Consider the following 26,027-nt stretch of genomic DNA (forward strand, 5'->3'; position numbering starts at 1 on the left):
CTAGGAATCCAGGGCATCGTGGAGGCGTACCGGGCCTGCCTTCCTCAGGTCAAACTCTACGGACCGACCAACTTTTCTCCCATCATCAATCATGTGGCCAGGTTTGCGGCTGCAGCCACTCAGCAGCGGACCGCTTCTGTGAGTGCTCTGTTGCCGGGGGCGGGATGGGGGTCTGGCTGCCAGTGCCACGTTCCTGTGGGTTTGCTCTGTCGAGACACAGAAACAGAGTGTGAAGTGATGGCGGTCGTCCTTGGTGTGGGAGTAACGTCTGCTGTTGTTGAATTAGTGATCATTAAGAACAAGACGAGAGCAAAACAGCCCTTACACCTGTGAGTCTCTTCTCTGTCTTTTGAATTAAGTTTTTAGGTAAGTTCTACCCCCCCCCCCCCAAAAATGGCTGTTGTCCACTTTTTGGGGGGCAGACTTAACAAATTAAGGCTTGAAGAGACTTACCATGCCAGCTGCTGTTGCAGAATTACTTCCTGTACTAAGAAGGTTTGAATTAGACACCCATCACCTCGGGCGCCCAAGCTGTCTTAGCTGCAGCACCCTCAGGAGGCAGGCAGGAGTAACGACATCAGACAGCCGCTCAAGGAGTGAAACACGGTGACGCCTGTGCGTGCACGGGGCTTGGGCCCGAGCACACACTCAGCACGCCAGCTCTGTGACAAACCTCATTCCCATCCTACACCCAAATGACCCAAAGATGGAGTCACAACTTCATGTGACATTTTATCACTCTCTAAAAACGTTTATCAGAGATGACAGAAATGAGAAAGACCCCTACCTCCCGCCAAACCATAGGCATTTATTTTAAAAGTGTATTTTAGTTTGAAAAGCAATTCTCCTTCTTCCATATTTAACCTTTCATGGAGTATCCACTTGCTCCCTTTATTATGACTTCGACATATTTAATATTGCAGTTAAATCAACGTGTTTATGCCTATGTTTACAAAAAGTTTAATCTTTGACGTTTCCTCTTGATGCCGTGGATTTAGGCCAACCCTATTTTGCGGTCTGTTGCACTTTAAAGAGCCTGCAGCTTTTCTATCAGGAGATGTCCTTGTCATCAGACAATCTTAGAATATTGTAAGTGGAGGGTATCCCGGGCCGAGACTGCTGAGGAAAATGAGCGAAAGGCTAGCCGCCCCCTGAGCTGGAGGGTCCTCCGCCTCGCTTTACTGCTGGCAGTTCCACCTGCTCAGCGGGTGCCCTTCTCTTTCTCGGCAGCAATATTTCATACTCCTCATCATCACCGACGGTGTGATCACAGACCTGGATGAGACCAGACAGGCGCTGGTCAATGCCGCCAAACTGCCCATGTCCGTCATCATCGTTGGGGTGGGGGGCGCTGACTTCGGTGCCATGGAGTTTCTCGACTGTGACGGTGGGACTCTGCGCGCCCCGTCGGGCGAGGCGGCCATCCGAGACATCGTCCAGTTCGTGCCCTTCAGACAGTTCCAGAACGTGAGTACCACGGCTGCTGGGCCTGGGGCGCGCTACGGGGTGGCCAGTCCACAACCAAGGAGCTGAGTGGCATCGGGGGCAGCAGGCGGGCAGGTTTCCATTTGAAGAGCCCTGGTTAGACTGGGCGGTTTTGCGTCAGGCTGAGTACGTGTGTGCCTCTCGCAGCCTGTGTGATAAGCTGCTAAACCAGTTGTGAACGTCTTAAAACATATATCATCTTTACCTGTGTGACAACAAAAACTATACAGGTACATGGTGAATTCACCAAACTGGAAGCTGATTTGATTATAATCTCTTAGGAGACTGTTTTACCCAGTTTACTCCAATGGTGACATCTTGTAAAACTGGCACAGCATCACACCAGGACGCTGACACTGACAATCAGGGTCCCTCATCACATGATCCCCCATGTCGCCCTTTCCTAGCCACGCTGCTTCTGTCCCACCTTCATCCTCTCATTAACCCCTAACTATAACCATTAATCTGTCCTCCATGTCTCTAATGTCATCTCAAGAATAGTAGAGAAGGGGTGTCACACAGTATGGAGCCCTTGGGATTGGCTCCTGCACTCACGTACGTCTGGACAGTCACCCAGGCGGCTGCATGTGCGCCTTTGTATCGCTGAGCACTGGTCCACGCTCAGGCACTGCAGTCTGTTTGCAGGGCATCCCCAGCGGTTTCCGGTTTCTGTCACACACAAAGCTGCTGTTCATATCATGCACAGGTTTGTGTGTGAATGTAAGCTGTGTTTCTCAGGGATAAGTACCAGAAGTGCAGCTCTGGGTCGTATGACTGTTGCCTGTTTAATTATTAAAGAAACTGTTGCACTTCTCCAGAGTGGCACTGCCATTTTCCATCCCATCGCGATGGAGGAGGGCTGGGGAGGGGTGGGGTTAAGAAGCGGTAACTTAGGGGTGTTTGTGGCGATGAGACAGTTGTGCATCTCGATGGTGGTGGTGGGTACACAGGTGTACCCAGATGATGGAGTTACACAGACACTCTCTCTCTCTCTCTCTCTCTCTCTCTCTCTCTCTCTCTCTCTCTCTCTCACACACACACGAGTGCGTGTGCAGCTGGCAGAATCTGAGTAAGGGCTGTGACCTGTTCCAGTGTCAGTGTCCTGGCTTGATGTTCTGCACTGAGAGAAGGTGCCACCTTTGGAGGACACTGGGTGAAGGGGACAGGGGACCTCTTCGTTAATTTTCCTGTGGTCCTATGATTATTTCAAAACAAAGAAAATGAAAAATACTGAGTGAATGAAAGACCCCCCCATTTAAGGTAAAGAGCAGGAAGGAACATGACACCTGTTGGACGGGTAGTAAGGCTTTACTCGGCTCACCCCGCGTCCCCGCCGTACCCCAAGGCCCGTCACGGGCCTGGGCCTGGGCAGCCCCCGCTGCGGGACGCGGGGTGGTGGCGGGTCGCTGAGTCGCCGCGCTGTCTCCTCCACAGGCTCCCAAAGAGGCGCTGGCCCAGTGCGTCCTGGCCGAGGTGCCCCAGCAGGTGGTCGGCTACTTCAACACCTACAAGCTCCTTCCACCCAACAGCGCCGCCACCAAGTGACGCCTCCGCCCCGCGCGACGCCCGTTCCGCGTGCTCCCACCCCAGCATGTGCGGCGTAAACGCTTCTCTACGGCCTGTGTCTACTTAAAGCCTTCTTCTTGTCCTTGTTTTCGGAGGAACACGCTGTTAATCTTTGCCCAATCCGTTCGGTGACTGCTAGTGATTTGTAGTAATTGCAGTGAGGCCATGCGCGCGGGGAAAGCCCGTTTGGTGGTGGGGATCGTCTCCTTCCGCGGGATGGAAACGCTGCGGGGATGTTTGTCACAAAGCATGAGGACTTGCTGGGATGATGCGATCTCAGGTCGCTGTGCTTGGTCAGCTGCACGCAGTGTGTGTGCTACGAGCCGGTGTCATCCTGGCGACGAGCTTCTCGAGGTACATGGTACTGACTCTGGCCCCGCACCCCCCTCCACGGGCCACAAGCGCCCGCTCGGCCTGAGTGGTGCGGAGGCCCAGCCTCCGGGCGACTCACACCCGGGAGCGCCCGTCGGGTGCTGCGCGGGCAGCCGATCCTGTCCGCGCCCCAGATCCTTCAGACGCACGTGGATGCCGGGTGCCCACACACTGCGCAGCGCCCCGGAGATGCGTCCGCACAGATGAGGACAGCGTGTCCTAGACCCGGCATTGTTACTGTAATTGGCGTTTGTTACGGTGGTTAAGGCCACTTTGTCCCGGAAGGCTATGAGGACCAAACACTTAAGGGGGAACAGAGTCCCGTTTCCTGTTAACGAAAGACTACTTATTAAGAACGGGCAATTTTTATACTTTCCTTGCTAAGGTCCCATACATTGATTTGTACATTTCTATAGAATCATGTAGACATTTTTTTCCCCTTTTTTTTAAGTAACATTTTTAGTTTGACTTTTAAACTCATGATAGTGGTTCTCTATTAATCAAAATCACATTTTGCATTTTAATAATGTGCTACTTCCTAAGCCCAGAATGTACTGCATTAATCATAAAGCCTGTTATAACTTTAAAAAAAAAAATCCGACTGCTGCATTAAGCTAGAGTAGACTTTACATGCTTTTTCTTAAGAGTGGAATCCACCCCCAGCCCCCATTTTTACCCTTTAGAACATATTACTCAGCAAACGTATTATCGGAATGGCCTCAGTGATAGTTTATGGAGGACCTGTGTGCCAAGTCCTATGCATATCTATATATCGGGCAATCATCTTTAACACCTTACAGTAAAAGTGGCATGTTCTCCCATGTCCTCAAGTGGACGGATGTACCTGGTGCCATGCTGACATGCCTTTCAGTCTGCCTGAAAACCTGCAGCACCGCTGATGTCTCTCGTTCTCTGAAATCAGTGTGTGGGCAAGGGACCTCCAACGGGAATCTCAAGTATCTTTGGTCTGATCAGATAGAATGAGTGAGCTCTCGGCCAAGGTGGGGCTGAGCGGGTACCCGCCTACCTACTGTCAAGGCCGGCACTCGGCTGCTGGCCTCTGGGTAAGGGTGTGAGGTGCCCGACAGTTTTCCGTTGCTCTGGTATGTCTCCTCAGCCACCCGGCCGTCCCATCAGTCAGGGAGGGAAAACTGATGGTTCTTCCAACAGCTTGGAGCCCCAGTTGCCCCGTGTCCTAATTTCCGTTCTGCATGTGCCTGCTGACAGCATATATGTGTTGCTGTGGTTTTCAGAAGTTTCTTGTTCTAAACACACAAAGCATTTTCAAGTGTTTGCACACGTCCTCGGTGCCTGGTGAGACGGGCGAGTGGAGCCCCTCGCACTCGCCGGGCCGCCTGTGTCTCTGGCTCCTCGCAGCGCCCGAGCCCCCTGCCCCCGGCGGCCCTGGGGAACACTGGTCGTGGCTGCTCGAGTTCCGGAGCCAAACAGCAGTGCTTCTGTCACCTCTGCCAGAGCGATTTGGTCTTCACAATTTTATATTCTGGTTTTTACTAGAATTGCCCCCTTTTAAAATTGGTTTTTTAGTATTCATTCTTGATCAGGTTCACCAGTAGATGCTGTGATTCATAAGAACTGTGATTCCAGCAAATCAGGGTAATTGAAACCTTTCTGCAGTTTTGAGTCAGAGCATTTACAGTTTCTAAATTATTTTATAAAAATTCGTACAATTTCTACGTTTCAACCCATCGCATGTTGATTTAATAGTTTTGTATTCACATAGTCCTTCTCCCTGCTGTGCCACCATTCATTCATGTGCCATCAGGTCTTAAAATGCATTTAAAGGAAAAACAGCCAGGGCCGACTTTCAAGCCCCCTGTAATCAGACACATCACGAACACGCCTGGGGTGGCGGCGCCTGAACAGACACGCTGCTTCTCACGTGCCAGTACCCAGACGGTGGTCCCCTAACACTGTCTGTCACCCACCTGTGCTTGGAACTGAGAGGTTCGCAGCCAAAGGTCCGGTGGCCATGCCTCCTTGCTGCTTGTGCTTCATGTGACATTCTCTGCCTTTTCATTCTGCGCGTTTCCCCGAAAGCCATCTCCAGTAAATGTCTCCTGGTCTCTGTTTATGCGGTTGACAGTCATGGAAGTGACACGTAAGCGAGAAGTTTGGCTGAGACTGTGAGAAACTATTTTGTGCTTTTTGGATGTCGTACTTGATAATGAGTGTATACATTACAAATATATGAACTGATGTTAAATATATCTTCCATTTGAATTCCCTTTGATAAAGTTATTTCTTGATATGTTACGATAGTGCCTTGTTTTTATTTTTACTCTTTCTCTAAATGTTATCAAAACCAGTAGATACGTTAGAAATAAAGTGAAAGTAGTATTTTAGGTGGTCTGTATTCCATATTTTACTGAATTAGAGTTTGGGGTTTTATTATTTTAGGGGACTTATTAATTTAAATGATACTGGCCTCGAGACACTTTTCTGGGTGCCGCAAGGGCAAGGTTCCCAGCCTATAGGTAGGGCGGCCTGAAAATCTGGGGCTGACGCTGTACCATCCCCTCCGCTCCGTCCTCGGGAACGGAACGGGGTCATTCAGCAGCAGCGCCCTATCTGCGCCCCTTCCTGTTTGGACTCGCATGAAAACCTGGCTCTCCTGATGAACCTCCCTCAGCAGCCCTCTCAAGTGCTGATTTCCGGTTCTGCTCCCCCACTGCGCTTGGACGCAGGTGAGGGCGCTCCTTGGTCGGCTCTTTGCTCAGACAGCACTCGCCTCTGCAGACCTCCATCCTGCAATGTCGTCCTCTCGTCCTCTTGTTGGCTCTCTCCATCCCTCCCGATCATCTGTTTTGTCCCCACCTTAGCAGAGGTCATACCCTAGACCTTAGTGTAACCCTAACCAACCCCTCCCTAATCTCAACTTCCCAATAGCAGCCTCACCCCCGTCATGCCACAGCTCCAACAAACCATTCTCCACAGGCCCCTTCCATCCACTAGTCCTGAGACTTCTCCACGGCGCTGCTGCTGTCCCCCCAGCACTCTCCTCCCCTCCCCCATCTAGGTTTACTTACTGGTTTCTCGTCTTCTTCACCCACTCGCATGTAAGTTCCAAGAAATCAGGGATCCCGTGTGCTTTGCTCACTGCTGCACGCAGAGCCTAGAAGAGAACGAAGCAGGCACCCCCTAGTGGACGCGGAAATGGAAGGTCACACAGGGCTTTATGATGCAGAGGAAGCAGACGAGCCTGCAGACAGAGAAATGGACGCTGCCTGTGGCTGGGCGTCTGGAAGAAGTGGGACTGGCACTGCTGGTACCGGTGCTGTAATAACCCTTTTATTTCCTAACTGAATCTCTACTCGCGTTTCCAGACGGGATAGCAGAATTGTACTGTCGTAATCTTTCACATTCCCAGGCAAATCTGTGGTTATCCCTTTCTGAAGGACAAGCTAAATCTGGAATAGCCCGCTCTGGTTTGGAATATAATCATGGCCCCAACATGGCAGACTTAACCGTTATTTTGCCCCATGAAATCTTGGGAGATGGGTTGTTTGGAAAAGCCCTTCAGGTGGCTGCTACTTTTATCAGGTTAGTCCAGGATCTTCATGTCTGGGAACGCTGCGCTGTCTCTGTCCTGGTGACGGGGTTTTGTTTAACTGTGTAACGGGGGCTTGGAGTAGGAATCTCTGAATTCCCTTTCAAGTCTAGGGCTCTGGTATCAACACCAGGGACTGACTGATGTAAAGCTGCTGCAAGAAGCCACATCACAAGCCTTGTTAGTCCGGCTTAGCACGCACTGCATCTGAGTCCAGTGTCACTTAGGGCTCCAGACAGAAGGTCCCTGTGACTCTGCAGCAGAACCATTGTGTGCGGTGGGCAGAGACGGGCACTGTAACGGGGGCTGTGACCTTCCTGGCACCGCCCTCCCCACCCGAGGGAGTTACTGTCTAGAAATGTTAGGCCCTACTGCTTAATGAGGCCATTTGACCTGTGCGCCATCACTTCTCATCACAAAAGCTACAGCAGGAAAAATACAGCCAGTCAGAAAACTCATGGAGGAAAACATGCAATTTTACTATACAGTCTGTGGGTAAGGTACTTAAAACATGAATTTCAAGTACCTTTGGTCTGATTAGACAGAATGAATTCCAGCGCAGTGTCATGAATAATATCCTCCTAAGATTTTAAAATTCCTCATAGGGAGGGAGAGTCTTTCCCACGCCTCTGGAGGCTGCAGGTCCAACAGGAAGATGCCAGCAGGACTGGCTTCTCCTGAGGCCCCTCCTGGGTTCTGCTCCCTGTGCCCTCACCTGGCCTTTTCTCTGGGTGCACACCTGGTATCTCCCGTCTTCTCATAAGGACAAGGACACCAGTCTTTCTGGATGAGGACCCCACCCTTACGACCTCATGTCACCTTAATGACCTCCGTGAAAACCCCACCTCCGAATACAGTCGCACTGGGGGTTAGGGCCTCAGCATGGGAATTTGAGGGGGACACAATTCAGTCCATAGCAGGAGGCTTAGCAGTGTCTGCAAGGGTCAAGTGCAGCCTGCCCCCATGCAGAAGACAAGCCTCATGAGAAGGTCAGGCCCCAGCAGGCAGGTGAGCTGGTGGCTGTGTCTACAGTGGCTGCTGGTGACTCAGGAGTCCCCGAGGCTACAGGGACGATCCCGGTGGTGCTGGGGCTCTCACTTCTCCACCAGCCTGTCAGCAGACACAGCGCTGGAACCCAAGTGCCAAGAGCTGCGTTGGTCATTTTCTAAGTTCATGGCACACTGGCTCCTGAGTTGATGCTTTTATTATTGTCCTCACATCATCCATTCCTATTACCACTGCCATTTTGCTGTCCCCTCACAGTCACTATCTCTAATGCATTTAACATAGTTCCTTACACACGTAGATACTTTTGGAAGACATACAGTGTTTTGTGTGTGTTTTAAAGTGGGAGGCTGTACACACTGCTTTTGTTAACAACAAAAGGACACTGCTCTGAGAAACTGTTCTCTAAAGTCGTGGATTGTCAGAAACTGCTGTTGGAGATCTTCTCAGTAAGACTGAAACACTCCACTCTGCCAGGAGGATCTGGGTCATTCTGACGGAGAAGCAGCGGGTACACACAGACGAGGGCTTTCTGGGCACCGCGGCGGTGTCTGTCTTAGCTGAGTCGTTGCCAAGGAAACAGGACCCCGAGTGTGCATGTCAGCCCAAGCCTGACGCCGACCCCTTTACAGCTGTCTGCTTCAGTGTGAGCCTCTTATGATATCACTTCTGTGTGGCCTCCACGTTCCCTGAGATCCTGGAACAACGCTTCTTTCCCTGTTTGCTGGGACACCCGTGTTTCCTCAGGTGAACAGTCTCCCTGCTGCAGCAAATTAATGAACTTGACTTCGTTGGGCTACGGGTTTGTTCCTGAGTCTTTATTAGGTAAGTTTTATAAAAATCTACGTGTGGTATCTTCTTACTGAAAAATAAAAAGAATCCACACTAGTTTTTTTTGTTGTTGTTTTTTGTAATATCTCCCCATGTTCTTATGTGTAAATATAACTTATCAGTTCTAATGGCTGGTTAGAATTTTATCTTAAAAACACATCCACACCCCCATCTCTCCCCATCCCAGGGCACCATATTTTTTTCATCCATTCTCCTGGTGTAGACCCCCGAGTTGCCCCCAGCACATCTGTACCACAAACAACGTTTTTCCTCTTGCGTTCTCTCTTGGAGACCTGCTTGAGAAATTTCTGGATGTGTATCTGACGTAGTACTTGCTGCTGAGTTCTGCGGTGTACTGTCAGAACTTTGCTAAGTACTACCAGGCCAGCAGCTCCGACTTACACATTTGTCGGCACTTGCTATTATCTACTTTCAAACATTTTCCAATTTTGATGGGTACAAAAGGTGGTATTCCATTTTTGTTCTGATTTGCACAGGAACTCTTATTTTCTTATCTTGCTTCCATGAGTTGCCTATTAATATTCTCTCCCCCTTTAAAAAGTGGGCTTTCTGTCTTTATACAAATAAGGCATAAGAGCTAGTTTTGGTCTCGTTATAATTTACGAGCGAACAGAAATGAGAGAACAGTGGCGTGCTGTCTGCATGGGGCTCCCTGAGATCAGACCCATCATGGGCTGATGTTTTCAGAGGTGGTTGGCAGAGATGTGGAGCTACAGGGAGGGGAAAATGATGGAGGAGAGAGCGGGCATCGTATGGCAGGCAGCATGGGCGAGTGCCTGAGGAAGGAAGACAGGTGGTGGTTCCAGAAAAAGCAAGGAGACCAACTTCCATGGAGGGACTGGTTGGGGGTAGTGGTGATTAAATTTGGGTAAATAAGATTTAATTAGTAGGTCCCTGAGCAGAAAAGTCACATGATTAAAAGTGACTGCTATGGTTTGACTGTGTCCCCCTCCCCAAATCCATAAGTTGAAATCCTAACCCCACGGATAGTATTAGGAGGTGGGGCCTTTGGGAGTGCTCCGCCCTCATGAATGGGGTCAGTGCTCTTATGAAGGAGGTTCCAGAGGGATCCCTTGTCCCCACGGAGGACTCAGCGAGCAGGGAAGAGAGCCCTCAGGATCCTGGACGTCCAGCCTCCAGAACGGTGAGAAATAGAGTTCTGTCATTTATAAGTCACCCAGTCTGTGCTGTTTTGTTAAAGCGGCACGAATGGACAGAGACCGTGGTGGTTTACTAGAAAGACCTGATTTTTCCCACGGCAAAGGGACCGAGACAGCAGACTAGTGATTAGAGCAGAGTGTAGGCAAAAAAATGGATGTTTATTTGAACTGAATGGAAAATATGTACTGAGGTTAGCATCAGAAGTGATAAAGAAATGATAACTAGAAAGATCTGAGAAAGAAAAAGGATTTGGTGACACTATATAAACAGTGTAAGAGTTACTGATTACTCTCAGATTTTAGTCTGAGAGGTTAGGAAAATGAAGATGATATTATCTGAAATAAGACAGTTTGGGAGAGGAAACAAATGACAGGAAGAACACAGATGGCAATAGCATTATATTTTAATTACAGGGTGGAAGGGGACAGCACACTATTCACAAGCTCAGGATTTTTTTCCTTTGTGCTTTCCTATTATCAGACTCTTTTCAGGCCCTATTTCCACCTTTTCTTTCTGGCTTTTCTAACTCATTTCTACACACAGACTTCTATTCATCAAGTATTATTTAACAATTTCTCCATATTCCCGTAAACTCTGAGAATGCCAGGCAACCTTCTGTACACCTTCCCATGTTTTTACGATTCTCAAACCCTGGACTCAATGGCGATGCTACTAAGTGGTCCATTTTATTGCAGTGGTCAGTTCATACGTGGCTTGCCCAAAGCATCTGTGTTGTTCAAGGCTTTTTGGCTAATGTCATTTGTCAGAACCCTCTCAGCCAAGTGCTGTTACAGTGACCAACTCCAGGGTGTCAGAAACAGGCTTATTATGCAGAACTTAATGCTATACACTAGTGGCGTTTACTAGAATGGAATTCCGTACGTATTATCACTTTCGACGTCAGCCTGGCTTCTGGCCTCCTCACAGCAGGAGACTTTGATAATTGTGCTAATGACAGCTGATTGATGAGGACAGATTCCTAAAATGCACTTAATTTACTTGGAGATAAACAGCTGTACACATGGGTCCCGCAAACTGTAGGGACATGTCAGTCCGACGTGTGTGCAAGCTGCCCTCCTGACCGCGTCACTTTTTACTGAAGCCGGACACGAGCAGGACAAATCGCACCTGCTGAAGCGGATGCTGGCGGGAGATTCTGAGACTGTCCCTTTAGCTTCTGTGAAGATGGGGGTGACCTGATTCCCCCCAGTCTGCTGAGCCGCATGAGTCGGGCAGACGGTTGCCTTTGAATCTGCTTTGAGAGCGAGTGTTCAAGTTTGTGTCTGTAGCCGCGGGCACGATTCTCCCAGCGAGCTGGTGCTGCCATGTGAGTTTCCCGGGGCCGAACCCTGCCGACAACGCTGCTCTCGGGTTCTTCCGCAGGTCCGAGCTCACACCCACCCTCTCTGCTCCCCTGCAGGCCCAGCTGCCGGCCGAAATGACATCTGAGTGACTCCTCACCCTCACTTGAGTGGAAATCACCTGACTTTTGACACTTTATTAAAATCTCATACTCCCCGACAAATAAGAGGTAATATGCATGTACATGGAGCATTTATCCAAGAATAACAGTGCCACACAAGACTTTAACACACACACAAATTTAAGAGACAAGGTTAGTGAGTCACAGCCAAGACCAAGCTAATCCAACAGAGGGAAGAAACATCATAAAGAACGGAAGAAGAAAACCCTATTATGTACAGTTAGGAGAAGTTAACTGCGCGAAGTTAATGATAACAGATAGGGACGGTTTTTAATAATCTTATTACTTCTCTTGCTGCATAAGATCGCACTCCCGTTAAGTCCTAGAAATGAAACTAGGGCTTTGTCTGATTTCTCAAGGGTCCTGGCAAGGCCCCTTCCTTCCCCCCCCGCCCAACATAGCTACAACCCAGGGTACAAGCTCTTTGGGAACTAGGTCATCCAAACATTTATTTCTGAGCCTTTTCTTTGACTGCAATTGACAGCACCTCTTTCCCGGCCTGGGCAGGAGCCATGCTGACGACGAGTGACCAGCAGGCAGTCCCTGTGGGTGACACTGTCCTTCCCGTGGGCTGAGGCACGTCCTCATCTGTAGCAGAACGCGATTCCTCTGCCAGCCCTCTTCTTTGATTGTCACAGCCTTTCCCTTTACCCTCGCCTCCTTCAGAGCTCTCACCGTTTTTCTGGAAGAAGCAGTTGCAAAGTATGGGTAATGCACTCATTATCAAGGACATTGGGGCCTTTGGGTTAAATCCGAGGGCTAAGGATCAACACCAGGACGGACGGTCCGAGTTCCGTTACTAAGTGCATCCTGGTGCCTGGCGTGCAGCTCTCACTCGGGGGCGGTGCTGATGTGCTGGACAGCGGGCCTCAGCCCCCCGGCCGAAGCGTGCGCCGTGCTGGGCTGCACGGCGCTTCTTCCCAGCCGGGGCTGTCTTCCTGTGGGGCCTCACGCTCTCTGAATTAGTACATTGGGTGCTCAGGACTCCGCTTTGCTATTAAAATATTCACTTATTTATTTTGTGAAGATGAAATTAAAAATTTTTTTTTTAAAGTATTCAGTGAATACCAGGAAAAGGCCATGGAGAGTGTGTGTTCCTCCTGCACACACGCGTGGGAGAGCCTCAGGGGGACAGTCATCTCTCTTCCTCCATCATCTGCATTTGTCCCACGGGGCCTGAGCTATCAGTTTAGAACCCACTGTGTTAAGCGTCACATGTAGAAATTTCACAGTGAGAAAAGGAACTACCCCCTTCACTGGTGACGCTTGGGGTCAGTTTCAGAGAGGCCTGCAGGAGGTATGAGGCGAGAGCCTCGCTTAATGCACTGCCTGATGTATTTCTTGACCCCGTAAGTCTTTGCACAAATTGCTGTTTCTGCGACGATTCAATGAGGCTGGTTTACACTGGATCCCACCTTTCATCCCCGTGCGCATTTGGAAAGGGAGAGACAGTTTAGTCTCCTGAGTGTGACTGACTGTATATTTGCTTTACAATTTTCTTAAAAAGCCACAGTTAGAAATACTATATTAACTAGATTCAGAAACCCCGAAACCCTGCTCTGTTTTTCAGTATCTACCCTCCAAGGCTTATTATGAGAGTTAAATAATATATATATAAAATAGAAGAACAGTATAACATATGAGTTTCTGGACATTTCTAGGAATCGGGAGGCAGCTCGCTGCAGGCCTGGAGGTTTGAATACCTTGAGTGTGGAGAGGAATATGATAGTTTCGCTCTGTCACTGACTTACGTGATGTTATCCAATAAACTGACCTGGGTCTCAGTTTCTGCATCTATAACTTGAAGGGCCTGAATGAAACCGATGAGATTATTTCTGGCTTTGAACATGCGCGATAGATAATTATCTGTGAACATGTGTACCGGCTTGCTGGTGAAATGTGTTACATATTTACAGGAGTATGTTTGTTATACACAATTGATTCTCACTATTGCACAGCAGCTTTGTTAATCCAGAACGGAGCTGAAACAGGAGCCTGTCTGGACACCTGGGTCCCGCGCTCTGGCCATGACCGCCCTCCACTCGCCCTGCTTACCAGAACCGTCTGCTCTCTCTTCAGCTTGAGGAGTCTTGCAAGACCAGCTTTTCCTGTGCCTCCCTGGAGAACTTCAAACATTTTGGGTGTCTCTGGCTTGGGGGGGCAGGGAAAGGCAAGCCCTTTCCTCGGAGAGGTTGGGTCTGTGGCTGGGGCCTTCTTCTTGATAAGCACTCTGTGGACAGGACAGAAAGCCTATTTCAGACAGCACTGCGAGAGCTCTGGAAAAACCCACCAGAAATACTGTCCTTTCTCCTAATCTGTCAAGCTTTCCATGGATAACGGCGTAAAAGTTGCTTGTTATGTGTACGTCATGGAGAAAGGTGATCACTGCCACCACAAACCAGTTCTCCTCTTAGATGTTACAAAGGAAACCAGTTCCTGCCTGAGGGGGTTTTAAAGGTTGTACCTGGCTTTCCTCATGAGAAGCTTCTCGGAATCTGGATAATGCACTAGGATTTCCTGCAGGGTCTTCTTGTCCAGAGTTAGAAGGTTGGCGAAGCCGTGGGCCACCACGCTGGCCGTCCGGCGGTTTCCTCCTGCTGCTGCTAGAAGGCTGTCGGAGAGAAAAGTGTGTCTGTCACCAGTTCCACCCTTCCGCAGCCAAAATCTTTTAACAAATAAATATCAAATTTGTAACCATTTATGCTGCTTCAGAGATTGTCCCCTGGAGGCGAGAGCTCAGGTCATTGTGCAGAGGGAGTCAAGATGTGGTGGCAAGTTTTCAACGTGTTTTGCCTCTGAGTCCTCCTCCCCTCAAGGACTTGGAACCCTCCTTGCCCGTGAGACCCCACCCCAACTGCAGAAGTGCAGACTCTCTTGGAACTGGGTAGCCTCCTTTTCCTCTCCCGCGTTCTTCTCACCCACCGCCCGCTTTGTTTCCGGGAAGCTGGCCGTGGTGGGCTTGGCCTGTGACTTCCACCTGGGTCCTGCCAATGGGAAATGCCAGTGGGAGGGGGGAAAGCAGGAAGAGAGGGGGCTGGGGCATGTACCCCCCACCACCACCACCATCCTTTCTCCTTCCAGGCCTGTGTTAGCAGTGGCTGCAGCTCCACCATGATCCACAGCTCCCGAGGGGCCCTGTCCCAGCAGGACGGCCCCCGCGGCTCTCCCGGGTACCGTGCCTCCCTTTGCCCCGCCAGTCTAGCTGTGGAGACAGCTCCCTTGTTGTCGCTGGCTTCGTGATGCGTCACCATCTTTGTTGGGTCCTTTCAGGTTTTCCTCCACTTGTACAAATCATCTCTTTACTAAAGTTTTCCTAGTTACCTTGCTTGAGCGCACCTTTGTTTTCTGCCCGGCTCTGACATCAAATATAAATGATGCCTGGTTGATTACATCAGGCAAGTCCAATCTCTTCCCATATTTAACTCCTAAATCATCTTGCTTCTCAATAGCATAAGCTACTCTGTAGTCAAGTCACTCACACACAACTTTCCACTCAGAATGTCAGTGAATTCTGGGCTTTATGTCTCTCGGAGACATAGCTGGGCATTTTGCATTTTGGAAGTGACCAACAAATACTTAGCAAATAAATGAACACACAAATGAATAAAGCAAGCAAATAAAAACTGTATGATTCACCAGTAATCCATAAAAGAAGGATTGGTCTTTGAAGCCAAGAAAAAAACCCCCCACACATTTCAAATGTTTTAAAAAACACTACAGGCTCTGGGGCAAGAAGATAACATGGCAGATTGACTCTCTTGGTGTCAACCAGTTAGACATGGAGAAAGAAGGCTCCCGTTAAGAAAAGCAACCTTTAGGGGTGGACAGGACAAAGACCCTGGCCATAGAAGGTCCACACTTTTACAGTCTTGGGGGGATGGGACCAAGAGGTAGGTGCTGGGTCCTGTGCCTGAAGGTGTGCAGTAGATAATGGGTACTTCTCCAATCGTTGTTACAGGGAAGGGGACATTCTGACTGGCTGTTAATTGTTAAAAAACTAACAATCAAAACCTGTGGGACAACTCCAAAAGGTACACATGGTCTATTCATAAGCACACACTATTCCCTAATATCAGAAGAGATACTGAAGTAATAATGGCAAAGAACTTTCCAAACTGCAGATCCAGAAAACTCAGAGAATACCAGGCAGAATAAATACCAAATAAACAAGCAAGCACACAACCAAACCAACCCGTTCCTTGGCATTCAACATCAGTACTTCAACACTGGCAGGCCTGCTCTACAAGAAATGTTGAAAGAAGTTCTTCACGAAGAAGGAAAATGATACAGGTGAGAAACTCAGGTCGGTGTAAAGAATGGAAGATCATCAGAGAAGGAATACAAGGCCATCTGAAGGCCTCGAACAGGGCTTCTTACCCTAACTTCACATTGAACGTGGGTCCAGGACGATCCAGGCCACTTAAAAATGGCATCACTCCAAGACAGAGAGTATATACTTGGGATCTATAAATGCTGACCACGTTAATGCCTACTTATTTTGCTGAATGATTTCACATTTTAGATTTCTTGCCCCATGGCAAAAAACACTGACTTTTTAAGTCCTTTCATGAGGATCTCCCAAGAGAAGCTCTGCCTTCACCTTTTTAAGGAAGCAAAACGAATTTCACTCCGTATCTATCTATCTATCTATCTATCTATCTATCTATCTATCTATCCATCCTCACAATCATCTCTTCTGTGATCCATCAACCAAACTTCTTATTTGTCTTCCCCCCCATTTCTCTGTGAAATGGATGTTAACATTTGAAGGACAATGATTGGATAAGCCTATTTCACTCACATCCTGTCACCTTGGGCACAGGGTCACCCAGGAGTCAGGCAGGGGTAGATGGCAGTGTGGCGCTTCATTTGGACTTGAGAAAGTCTCTGTGAATGTCAGATTATGAGAGCAGAACAGAAATAACATATTTAAATGTCAGGTTATTTTGAGATTTCTCAAGCTTTAATTAAACTTGCCTACAGGTTACACGTTTGGCGTGCTTGATGAGTTTTTGAACGGAAGAAGAAATCATTTGTCTGCCAGATGGATTTTGCCCAAACTCTCTGAGCAATGTTTAAAATAGCATCGCTTTTTCGCGTCCTGTCCACAAAACGCTTCTCTAGCATTCCACCAATGGGAAGTTTCACTCATTAAATAGCTTAGTAAGAAGATCCCTAAATATTCCCAACCCATTTTGGGGTTTCTGAAAGAGCATGTGTTGGGGGACAAATGTTCAGGCTGATGGTAAGTGTCCCCAGGCCAGAAACTGAGCAGAGCAATGGGACAGGAGACACAGGGATCGGTCTGATTCCAGATCCCCTCTGCTGAGACTTCAGGCAATAACTTAAGGACCTTTCTCACTTTCACTCCAGTCATGTACGTTTTTATTAAGTGCCTGCCATGTACTCAGCACAGGGATGTGAAGTTGGGCATTACAGCACGGTATGGTTTTGTGGAAAGAACACAAGCTTTGGAACTAGATAACTCTGCCGTTTATTAAGTGTATTTCTAAGCAGTTTATCTCTCCTTTTGGAATCAAGGCCACCTTTAAATACCGACTACAGGTATCTGATCATCTTTAGGGAGAAATAACTGGAGAGACTCCGGATATTAAATTATGAAAAAGGTGCTACTAGGTAAAATTTCTGGCTGAGAAGTTTTAAACCTTAACTTAAACTGTGACAAGTAACAATAAGTATAAAAACTTGTATTACTCAGGGTTCTCCAGAGAAACGGAACCAGTAGGAGGAATGTGTATATGTATGAATTGGCTCAGGAGGCCATGCAGGCCTACAAGTCCCACCATCTGCCGTCTGCAAGCTGGAGGTCGAGGAAGCCGGTGCTGGGGTCCTGAGTCAGAGGCCTGAGTCCAGAGGCCTGAGAAGGTGGGCGCCTGTGGTCTAAGTCCAGGTCGGTGCCAAAGTCCATGACCCAGGAGCGCTGACGTCGGTCAGAGGGCAAGAGAAGGCGGACGGTGTGCGCTTGACGTTCCTCCCACTTTTTGGTTCCTTCAGGCCAGCGAAGAATTGGATGATCCCATCCAGGGGGAGACGGGGCTCTTTACTCAGCCTCCTGATGCAGACACTCATCTCCTGCCAAACAGCCTCACAGACACACCCAGAGCTCCCGTTTCATCAGCTACTGAGGTGTTCCTATCTAAGCAGGGTCAAGCTGACACATAACATTACCCGTTACACAATGGTGAGGGAAAGCAGCTGTGCGAATGTCAGAGAGACGATGCATTCACTGTCAGGGAACTTGTATGTGCTATCTCTGTCCACGTCAGGAACAGCAGGGACGTGGGGACTGTGTGTGTTTGTGTGTGTATGCGCATGCATGTGTGTGTATGTATGGTTTGTGTGCATGTGTGTATATATGTGTATGCTTTGTGTGCGTGTGTATATGTGTGTGTGCGTGTGTGTATATGTGTGTGGTTTGTGTGCACGTGTGTATATATGTGTTAGTGTATAGTGGTGTGTACACACATGAAACCACTGCAGAGCAGGTGCATGTTAGCCTAGGATTTGTTTTCTTTTCTGTAGACCAGTTGGAGGGAAACCTGCATGCCTGGATTTGTATCTCAGTCAGAGCGCTTACACTCAAAACATGTAGCCCTTGCCCGTCAGGAGCCTCACTCTCAGGGCTGAACTGGCCTTAGAGGAAGTGGGTCAGCAATGAGGAATCCAAGTCAAAATTCTAAGGGAGGAGAAAGGAGAACAAGAGTGCCATGCACATTTATTCCACGCCCTGGTCATTTACATTCCATTCCGTCAAGTGCCCAGGAGAGATACTCTGGCTACAAAAACTGTATCAAACAAACTAATGCGCTAGCTAAACCGTTTCTCTGGAGACGAAAGAGCTACCAACGTCACAGATCAGTGACCACAACAACCTGGAGAGGTAGGTTCCTACCTCCACTTACCGAGTGGGCACAGGTCTAGAATCAGTGAAGTGACTTATTCAAGAACAAATACTTCAAAGGCTTACTGTTGAAATTCAAATCCGAGACCAAGCTGAGTTCAGGTCAGAGGGTCTTTCCTTTGCACCCAACTCTAGTGCTGCCAATGAGGTCATTGTTTTAATGATACAGATTTGTCTGTGGACATCAGATGAAATAAGGGAGGAGGCCAGTCAGTTTGGTGGATGAGCTGGGCCCAGCGCTGACTATCAGCATCCTTCCTCCCTCTCTGCTGTCCCGAACGGTGGTACCGGGCCTTGCTTTTCACAGACTGAGAGGCGCTGGATAAAGTTACTCTGGGAGGAGTCCTGAGAATATCTGGAAACACGTTTAAACACGGTGCTGGTAATACAGTTGTCCACAGAAATATGGCGAAACAGCGAGGCCTGCTTTTTGCTCTAGCAAGGAGGTGCTACACAACCAAAGACATTGTATACAGAAGGCTGCAGTGAGAACACAAACACATACTTTGAACATGGTGTTTGTTCACAGGCGTGAGATGATAGAAAAAAACAGAAATGAGGTGTTTTCTCCCTCACTACTAACCAATCTTCTTACCCCTGTTCATACTTCTAATATGTCTATTTCTGTCTTATGAAGGCCAAGGGTGGGGGTGGGGAAGGAATAACAGAGTTAGTCTGATGAAGAGTAAGATTCTGGAATTAAAATAGTCCAAAAAGCTATAAGTCTCCCCTGGAGCTCCGATTTTAAAAACAGTGTTCAGGAAAAATAGGCAAACATTGTTTGGAGGGAAAAAACAGGTCTAAAGTTATTTTTCAAAATATCTGGCCTTTTCACAATGATATAAAGTAAATATAAAAATATCCACAGAATGGGCCGGCTGAGTGGCTCATTGGTTAAGAGTTGGCTTGGGATACCAGCTCTGAGTAGCAGGGCCGCTGGTTCAGATCCCACATGAGGGCCAGTGACGCTGCGCCCTCTACAGCTAAGATGGTGAACAACAGCTCAACCTGGAGCTGGGCTGCCGTGAGTCACCGGCAACAGCGTAGGCTGCAGCCCCTGCTGCAGTGGGTTGCCATAAGCTACCATGAGTGGCCAGCAGCCAGCGTGAGCTGCCAAGAGCCGCCATGAGCGGCCGTCCAGTGGCCAGCGACTGACCTCCTCACCTGGGAAGAGTGCGGTGATAATACGAACATGGGCCAGTGAAGCGATGTCCTCCACAACTAGGCTGAAGAACAAAAGGACAGCAACTTGTCTGTTCCCCTCCCCCGATTCCCCAGCGCTGTTCCCCTCCTCCAACCCCCCAATTAAAAAAAAAACAAAAAAATCCACAGAATGGACGATTTGACCAATACAACTGGTAGAAAGTCAGACATAAATATTTGAAATGAAATCCAGGCTATCTAAAACATAGAAGGATATATCAATGCCTAAATTCTACTCACGAACTTGTTATATAGATGATGAAAAAAGGGTGGTAGCAAAAAAATAAAATGCAGAAGATAAATGAACACATTTATGAAAATAAATAGGCCCATAGAAAATGAATTCATTCAGCAAGTATTTATTGAGGATCTATTATTTTCTAAGCACTATTTAGAGAAAATTAAAACAGCCTATTAAAATGCAAAGCCAATGAGGATAATAAAGTAATATCAGTGATGATATAGGGAAAAACAGCTACACATTGCATGTTGTATTGTAAATAGGTTCAATTTTTCTGGAAAATAATCTGCCCATATATTATAAGAGTCACAGAAATGTTTCTACATTTTGGCCTAGTTATTTCACTTTTGGGAATAAACCTCAATGTACTAAAAGAAAGGCAAAGTAATTTTACAAAGATAAATGCTGCAGTGCTCTTCTTAATAATGAAAAGGACAGCGAGGGCACAAGGCCGAACATGCATATTCACGACAGAAACGAATGTCTATTAGGACATTTGCGAAGATGGACAGGTAACGACGCCCACCTATCTACTCTAACTATTTAGTAGGCGCTTATGTGGGCTAGGCACTGCCTTAGGGGCTGAGGCTCCAGGGCAGAGCAAACCTAGTGTGTCTGATGGGTCCCTGGGAGCCTGTCTTTGTGCAAAACAAACAAATGGAGCCTCCCTGGGCACGTGCAGTCCTGGGGGTGCAAAGCTGGCGAGGAAAATGCACCCTTCTGCAAAGTCCAGGGCACCTGTGCCCGAGGGAGCGCAGAGCTGCGGGGGCTGGGCCCTGCAGCCCTCACCTGGTGCAGAGCACAGCTGGCACAGCCATACAGGTTAGTGAGGAAGGACGCTGAAGAAGCCATGCACCGATTACCACCGCCCAGGCCAGTTCTCTGGAAGAGCGTGCGGCATGGGGAACCGGGAGGCTCTGGAGCCGGGAGGCAGCGGCTTCTGGAAGGAGCTAGGAGAGGTTAGGGGTGGGGAGAGTCTCCGTGCGGAGGTCGGCCTGCACCAGCCTCCCTGGCTGCGCGGCGCGGGGCACGCCGCTGGGACTGCAGTCTGGACCGACAACAGCAGGGCGCAGCCGGGGCTGATCGGAGGCTCCTGTATGTGTCAGCCCAACATGGACGCTGACCTCCTTCCTACGAACAATGACGAAGCACTGCGCGGTTTTAAGGGCGGTGACATGATTCTATCTGTGTTTCTGGGAGGTCCCTGCGCTGGCAGCATGGAGAGTGCACTGCAGGGGACGTGGCCATGGAGCAGGAGACTTCAGGTGGCCACTGTGCTGTCCAGGGGGAGCTGCTGGTGGCCTGCCCCACACGGGACAGAGGGGAGGGGAAGGTGCCGTGACAGACACAGCACGGGGGTCTGGCAGACCTTGGAGGCAGACTGTCCACAGGGTGATGGAGGAAGGTGTCAGGTGTGCCTGTTTTTCCTGTACAATTTCAGAAGTTAACACTTTAAAGAGTTTGGTATTATATTAGTTTCCTGGGGCTGCTGTAACAAATTACCCCAAAAGCAGTGACTTACACCAGAGATGTGTTCTCTCACGGCTCTGGAGGCCAGACGTCCACTATGGAGTGGTCGGCAGGGCCGCGCTCCTGCCCAGAGCTCTGGGGACATTCCTCCCCGTCTCTCCCAGCTGCTGGGGCTCCTGGCACCCCCAGGCTGTGGCCGCACCACCCAGGTCCCCGTCTTTGCCTCAGCCCTCACATGGCCTCTTCTTGTGTCTGTGTGACTTCCCGTTCTGTCTTCTGCGAGGACACTTGCCACTGGATTTCAGGCCTCTCCAGATAATCCAGAATGGTCTCATCTTGAGATCTTTAGTTTAATGACATCTGCAAAGATCCTTTTTTCCAAGTAGGGTCGCATTCACGGGTTCCAGGAGTTAGGGCGTGGACACAGCTGGTCACCCCACGACAGACATTATGTGAATCGTCCTTTATGTGCCCACAGGAGGGGCTACCAGACGACCCGTGTGCACACAGCACTGTCTCCACACGTCACGTGGGGGCGCTGAAGGTCTGCCTTCAGTTCTCAGGGACCTCGAGTAATGGCCAAATCCAGGGACACGCTGGTCCTGGTGAAGCTTGCTCTCCGTGACATCGTGTGTGTGCTCCATCGCTGAGTGCTGGAACCTTCCACCCTTCCGTCTCCTGTCCCTCCTGTTTGTGAGGCCCTGGAGGGGCGTGACTGTCTTCCGCTCCTCATGCCACTCGTGACCTTCTGTGAGGCTCTTCACGTTCTGCTGTAAGGGATCCCAAGCAGAGTTTTCTGCTGTTTTTATCAATCACTATTAGCTATTTAATTAATTAAAAATGGCTGAAGAGCTCCTGCAAATTTGTTTTGAATGGAGGCAGAATACGAATAAAAACCAAAACACAACACTTATTGTACAGTTTTTATGTAGCTGCTGGTGACATCAAGATGGAAAGTTCCAGTTCTTACATTTTCATAGCTCAGTCTGTTGGGCAGATCCATCTGAACAAAATAGTTATAAATCAGAGGTAACTACTGTGCTACGGTCCTGCCTGAAATACTAGGGGGGCACAGAGCAGGGAGCAAATAGTTGTTCTGGGGGTGGCGAGAGGTGGCTTCAGATGGGTGACCTTAGAGTTTAGTCTGAAGCGTGAGTAGGTATTTTCCTGGGAGAGGACGTTCCAAAGAGAGACGAGACCAGTAGGGAATCCTGCTGAAATCCCAAAGACAATACCAAGGGTAACAATTCAGACGTGTTTCAAGGACAGTGAGATTTTAACAAATACGGAAGGAGGGCAGGAAGGGGTTAAATGCCTCGGCACTAGGTGTGCGTGCCAGGGGACAGCAGAGTCAGAACCACCACAAGGCCACCCCTTGGCAGACCCTGGGTCTTTTTTTTAAAAATGAGGTGTCTGCACTTTCAGATGTTAATTGGAAATGTGGTCTGGGTTTTCTCCACGACAGGCTGTAAATCTATTTTTTAGTCAGGGCTTTGCTCCTTTGGATTAATATATAATGTCCTTGAAAGCCCTCAGTTTTCTTATTTTTTTTTCCCTAAGAAAAAAGGTCCTCTTTAAAAAGCTCCATGAGTGCTGCATTTAGCTCATCTGAACAAAGGTCACAGCATCTCTGAGCAGTAAACACGATCACCAGACCTTTCCAGCGTCTCGATGTTGGCAGCATGCCTCCGTCGCTGGAATAGAAGCCTGGCACTCCAGGGGCGTGTGGCAGCTGTGGGCCCATGAAGCCCCTGGGCATCTAGAAGGGGCACATGCGCCTGATTCTCCTCAACCACAGCCAAGAAGGGAATAAAGGCAAAAAGCTCCCTTCTGCTCGAACCAGCCAGACTGCTGAGCTAGTTTCGAGCATGTCTGGTCTCCTGCTTTCAAGTTGGCCTTAGAAACCAAGTGGGGACTAGGAGGTTAATTTGAGAAGCTGCTGTCAAGAATCTAAGATTCCTCTGCAAGTCGGCAGCACCTGGATTCTATTCCTAGAGCATTTCCTTCTGCAATGAGGATAATATCAGCAATTAACATACCCATATTTCTAAGGCTTTACTCTTCCGGGAGCGCTCAAGCCTTGGGAGAGGTCAGCTAGTGACTTTGTGCAGTGTTTCAAATTAGGCTGCTGCCTGTCTTATGACCTTGAAGATTTCAGTGACAATTAATATTAAATCACTTTTGCAAGGACTCCCCGTAAGAAAGCGATAGAAAAGAGGCAAAGAAGTCAGACCTCAGACCTTCTGAGAAGTGTCCCCACCGCTGCTCCAAGAGCAGGACGCGCACGGCAGTGCCCACCCAGCTTTAAGCAAGAAGGAAAAGAAAAAAGAGAGAAGCCACATTATCAACAGAGAAATAACTTCTTAGCAGCTATGAAATCACAGGCTGGACGAGCCTTTATTCTGTGTGGTGGGAAGCTGCCCGGATGCTGAGGCACGAAACTCGGGTCTGAATGCTGTCCCTCCCTCTGGTTAGCTACGTTATCATGGGCAAGGCTGCTGGCACCTGAACCCAGTCTCCTTGGTCTGAAATGAGGATGTTAACAGCCACCTGACAGCATGTCAGACTCCACCACCCTTCATGGAACCAACGCAGCTGAGTTCTGACGGTCCCCGTCCCATTCCTGCTCCCCTACTGTCTCTCTCCACAGGGCTGCTGGCAGGCCTTTCAAGTCCTAATTCAGGCTGTGTCGTTCCTTTGCCTTAAACCATCTGTACTTAGAATGAAACATGAACTCCTTCCCAAGGACGCCCTGGGGAGGCTGACCCTTGGTCCTCTCTGCCCAGCACCCCTCACCCACTGAACGCACACACCGCCCTGTCGTCCTTCCCCACACAAGCCTGCCTCACCCCGAGACCCCTTCGCCGCCAGGCTGTCGGCGGGGAGGCCTCTCCCCGATTCCCGGACAGCGGCTCCGTCTGCTCTTCCTTAACTCTTCCAGCGCTATCCGCCCTGGCCACCGTACCGAAAGGAGCATGCCCGCCACTTGCTAACAACGTCCCTCCACGGCAGCTACCACGATGTGAACTAACCTCGTTCACGGTCAGTTCCCCACGTCTGTGAGCTCGGTCAGGGCCAACACCTCGCTCACTGTTTCCACAGTATATTCCCGAGTTTAGGGCAACACCTGACCATCCAGCATGTGCTGCGCACTCAGCACGCATGTGTGTGGGGAACAAGTAAGTTCAAATACAGTAATGCGTGCAGAAGTGACTAGCACACAAAATGCTTACATTTACTGTTTTCTTTTTAAAATTTAATTTATTTTTTATTTGCTTACTCTTGGGGACTTACTTGTAGAATAAACTTCTCTTGGCCAATAGGAAATAAAAGCAATAGTTAATAGATGCTGGGCCATTTAATAATGACCTCATTTGTCAACCCTCTAAGATGTGTACTGTTATTATTATTGTTAAGATGAGGAAACCGAGGGACACATGACAGAGGGACGAAACTAGTAAGTGGGAAACTAGGATTTGGACTCAGGCAATTTGGTCCCACAGCTGTGATGATGTCACTCCCTCTCAAAGCTGCTGTCTTAGCCCGCCATCCACGTCTTCCAACAACCTGACAACAACGAACTCTCCCAACCTCTTCTTTCACGATTCACTCATTCGTTCGTTCATTCATTCATTCATTCATTCACATAATTCAGTCAAGAGTCTCAATCTGCCTTATGTGAAACACTGACCTACGTCTCAGGACCAAAGAGCTGTATGAGCCAAGTCTTTTGGGGAAGAGAAGGGAGAACAGAAATGTGACAGCCCTTCTTTTATCAATGCTTTCAGCAGAATCAGACCTCTGATAAGCTGGAGCAGGACATCTCCTCATTTTACAAGCTAAGACTTTTCTTTTATGACAAATGCCAGACTTCAATGTTTACGAGGTACCTGATTTCTCCAAACACTGCCCCAGCTCTCAGAGTGACCAGAACTTGCGCACCATCACAGCCTCCAAGAACGTGGACTTCTCCTTGCTTGACGATGTACATTTCCTTGCCAATTTCTCCCTGCGTGCCAAATATAAAGAACTTTATCTTGACATTTATTCCCTAAATAAAGAAACATAAACTCCCCTAGAGGAGTACATCGAAATGAGGGGAGCGAGGAATCAATGGGAAAGCGATAATCACCTGAGGCCTGAGGTGGTTACGGGCATTGGCTGGACCTGTCAGATGGAAGGACGTGGGGAGCACATGACAGCAGGGCTGCCAGTGGACACGTGATGACATGTCAGTCAGAACATTGTTCCAGCACACGCCACAGGATGAGGAGATCAGAGAGGCAGGCATGGCCACCCTGGCTTGGGGACCACTGCTTTGCTCTGAGGACGGTGCTTGGTCTGGCCAGAGAGGGGCTGCAGCCATGCCACTCTTCGCCTGCAGCACTCAGGTCTGTTTTAGAAACTGGGGCGTAAGAGCCATTAAGCCACCATTCTTGTTCCAAATTGAGACACAAATGTTACCGCGGCAGGTTGTTTGACTCAGGACTCCTGGAGCCAGGGCAGGGACCCTTGTCAAGTCCCAGGGTGTTCACATGGTCGCTGGTTAATGGCATTATTCTGCACGCCTGCAGCAGCATGGTGGGACACACGGGCTGTCGGCACTGTTTCACGGAAACACCAAGATCTGTCAAGGGTACTTGGTATCGTGTGGGGTCTGGACCAGGGCTGGTCATGGAGCCGCTCGGCGACCAGGCCC

The 26,027-nt window shown here is 49.0% G+C and overlaps 2 protein-coding genes across 3 annotated transcripts in view; one reads left to right on the forward strand and one right to left on the reverse strand.

Moving 5' to 3' along the window:
* The window catches only part of CPNE3 (copine 3), a 41,822-nt gene extending 36,125 nt beyond the window's left edge, over positions 1-5,697 (forward strand). For both annotated transcript variants that reach the window (XM_019651658.1, XM_019651657.1), the window contains 3 exons: positions 5-138; positions 1,231-1,467; positions 2,920-5,697. In XM_019651658.1, coding sequence (XP_019507203.1) covers positions 5-138; positions 1,231-1,467; positions 2,920-3,030 — 482 coding nt within the window. In that variant the 3' untranslated portion in view covers positions 3,031-5,697. The remainder of the gene's footprint in view (positions 1-4; positions 139-1,230; positions 1,468-2,919) is intronic.
* Positions 5,698-10,470: 4,773 nt separating this feature from the next.
* CNGB3 (cyclic nucleotide gated channel subunit beta 3) overlaps positions 10,471-26,027 on the reverse strand; it is a 114,385-nt gene continuing 98,828 nt past the window's right edge. The window contains exons 16-19 of the mRNA XM_019651621.1: positions 25,219-25,337; positions 13,957-14,103; positions 13,548-13,722; positions 10,471-12,174 (exon numbers count right to left, since the gene is read on the reverse strand). Of these exons, the coding sequence (XP_019507166.1) occupies positions 11,941-12,174; positions 13,548-13,722; positions 13,957-14,103; positions 25,219-25,337 (675 nt within the window). The 3' untranslated portion in view covers positions 10,471-11,940. The remainder of the gene's footprint in view (positions 12,175-13,547; positions 13,723-13,956; positions 14,104-25,218; positions 25,338-26,027) is intronic.

This window comes from Hipposideros armiger, unplaced genomic scaffold, assembly GCF_001890085.2.
Source record: "Hipposideros armiger isolate ML-2016 unplaced genomic scaffold, ASM189008v1 scaffold_163, whole genome shotgun sequence".
Classification (NCBI taxonomy): domain Eukaryota; kingdom Metazoa; phylum Chordata; class Mammalia; order Chiroptera; family Hipposideridae; genus Hipposideros; species Hipposideros armiger.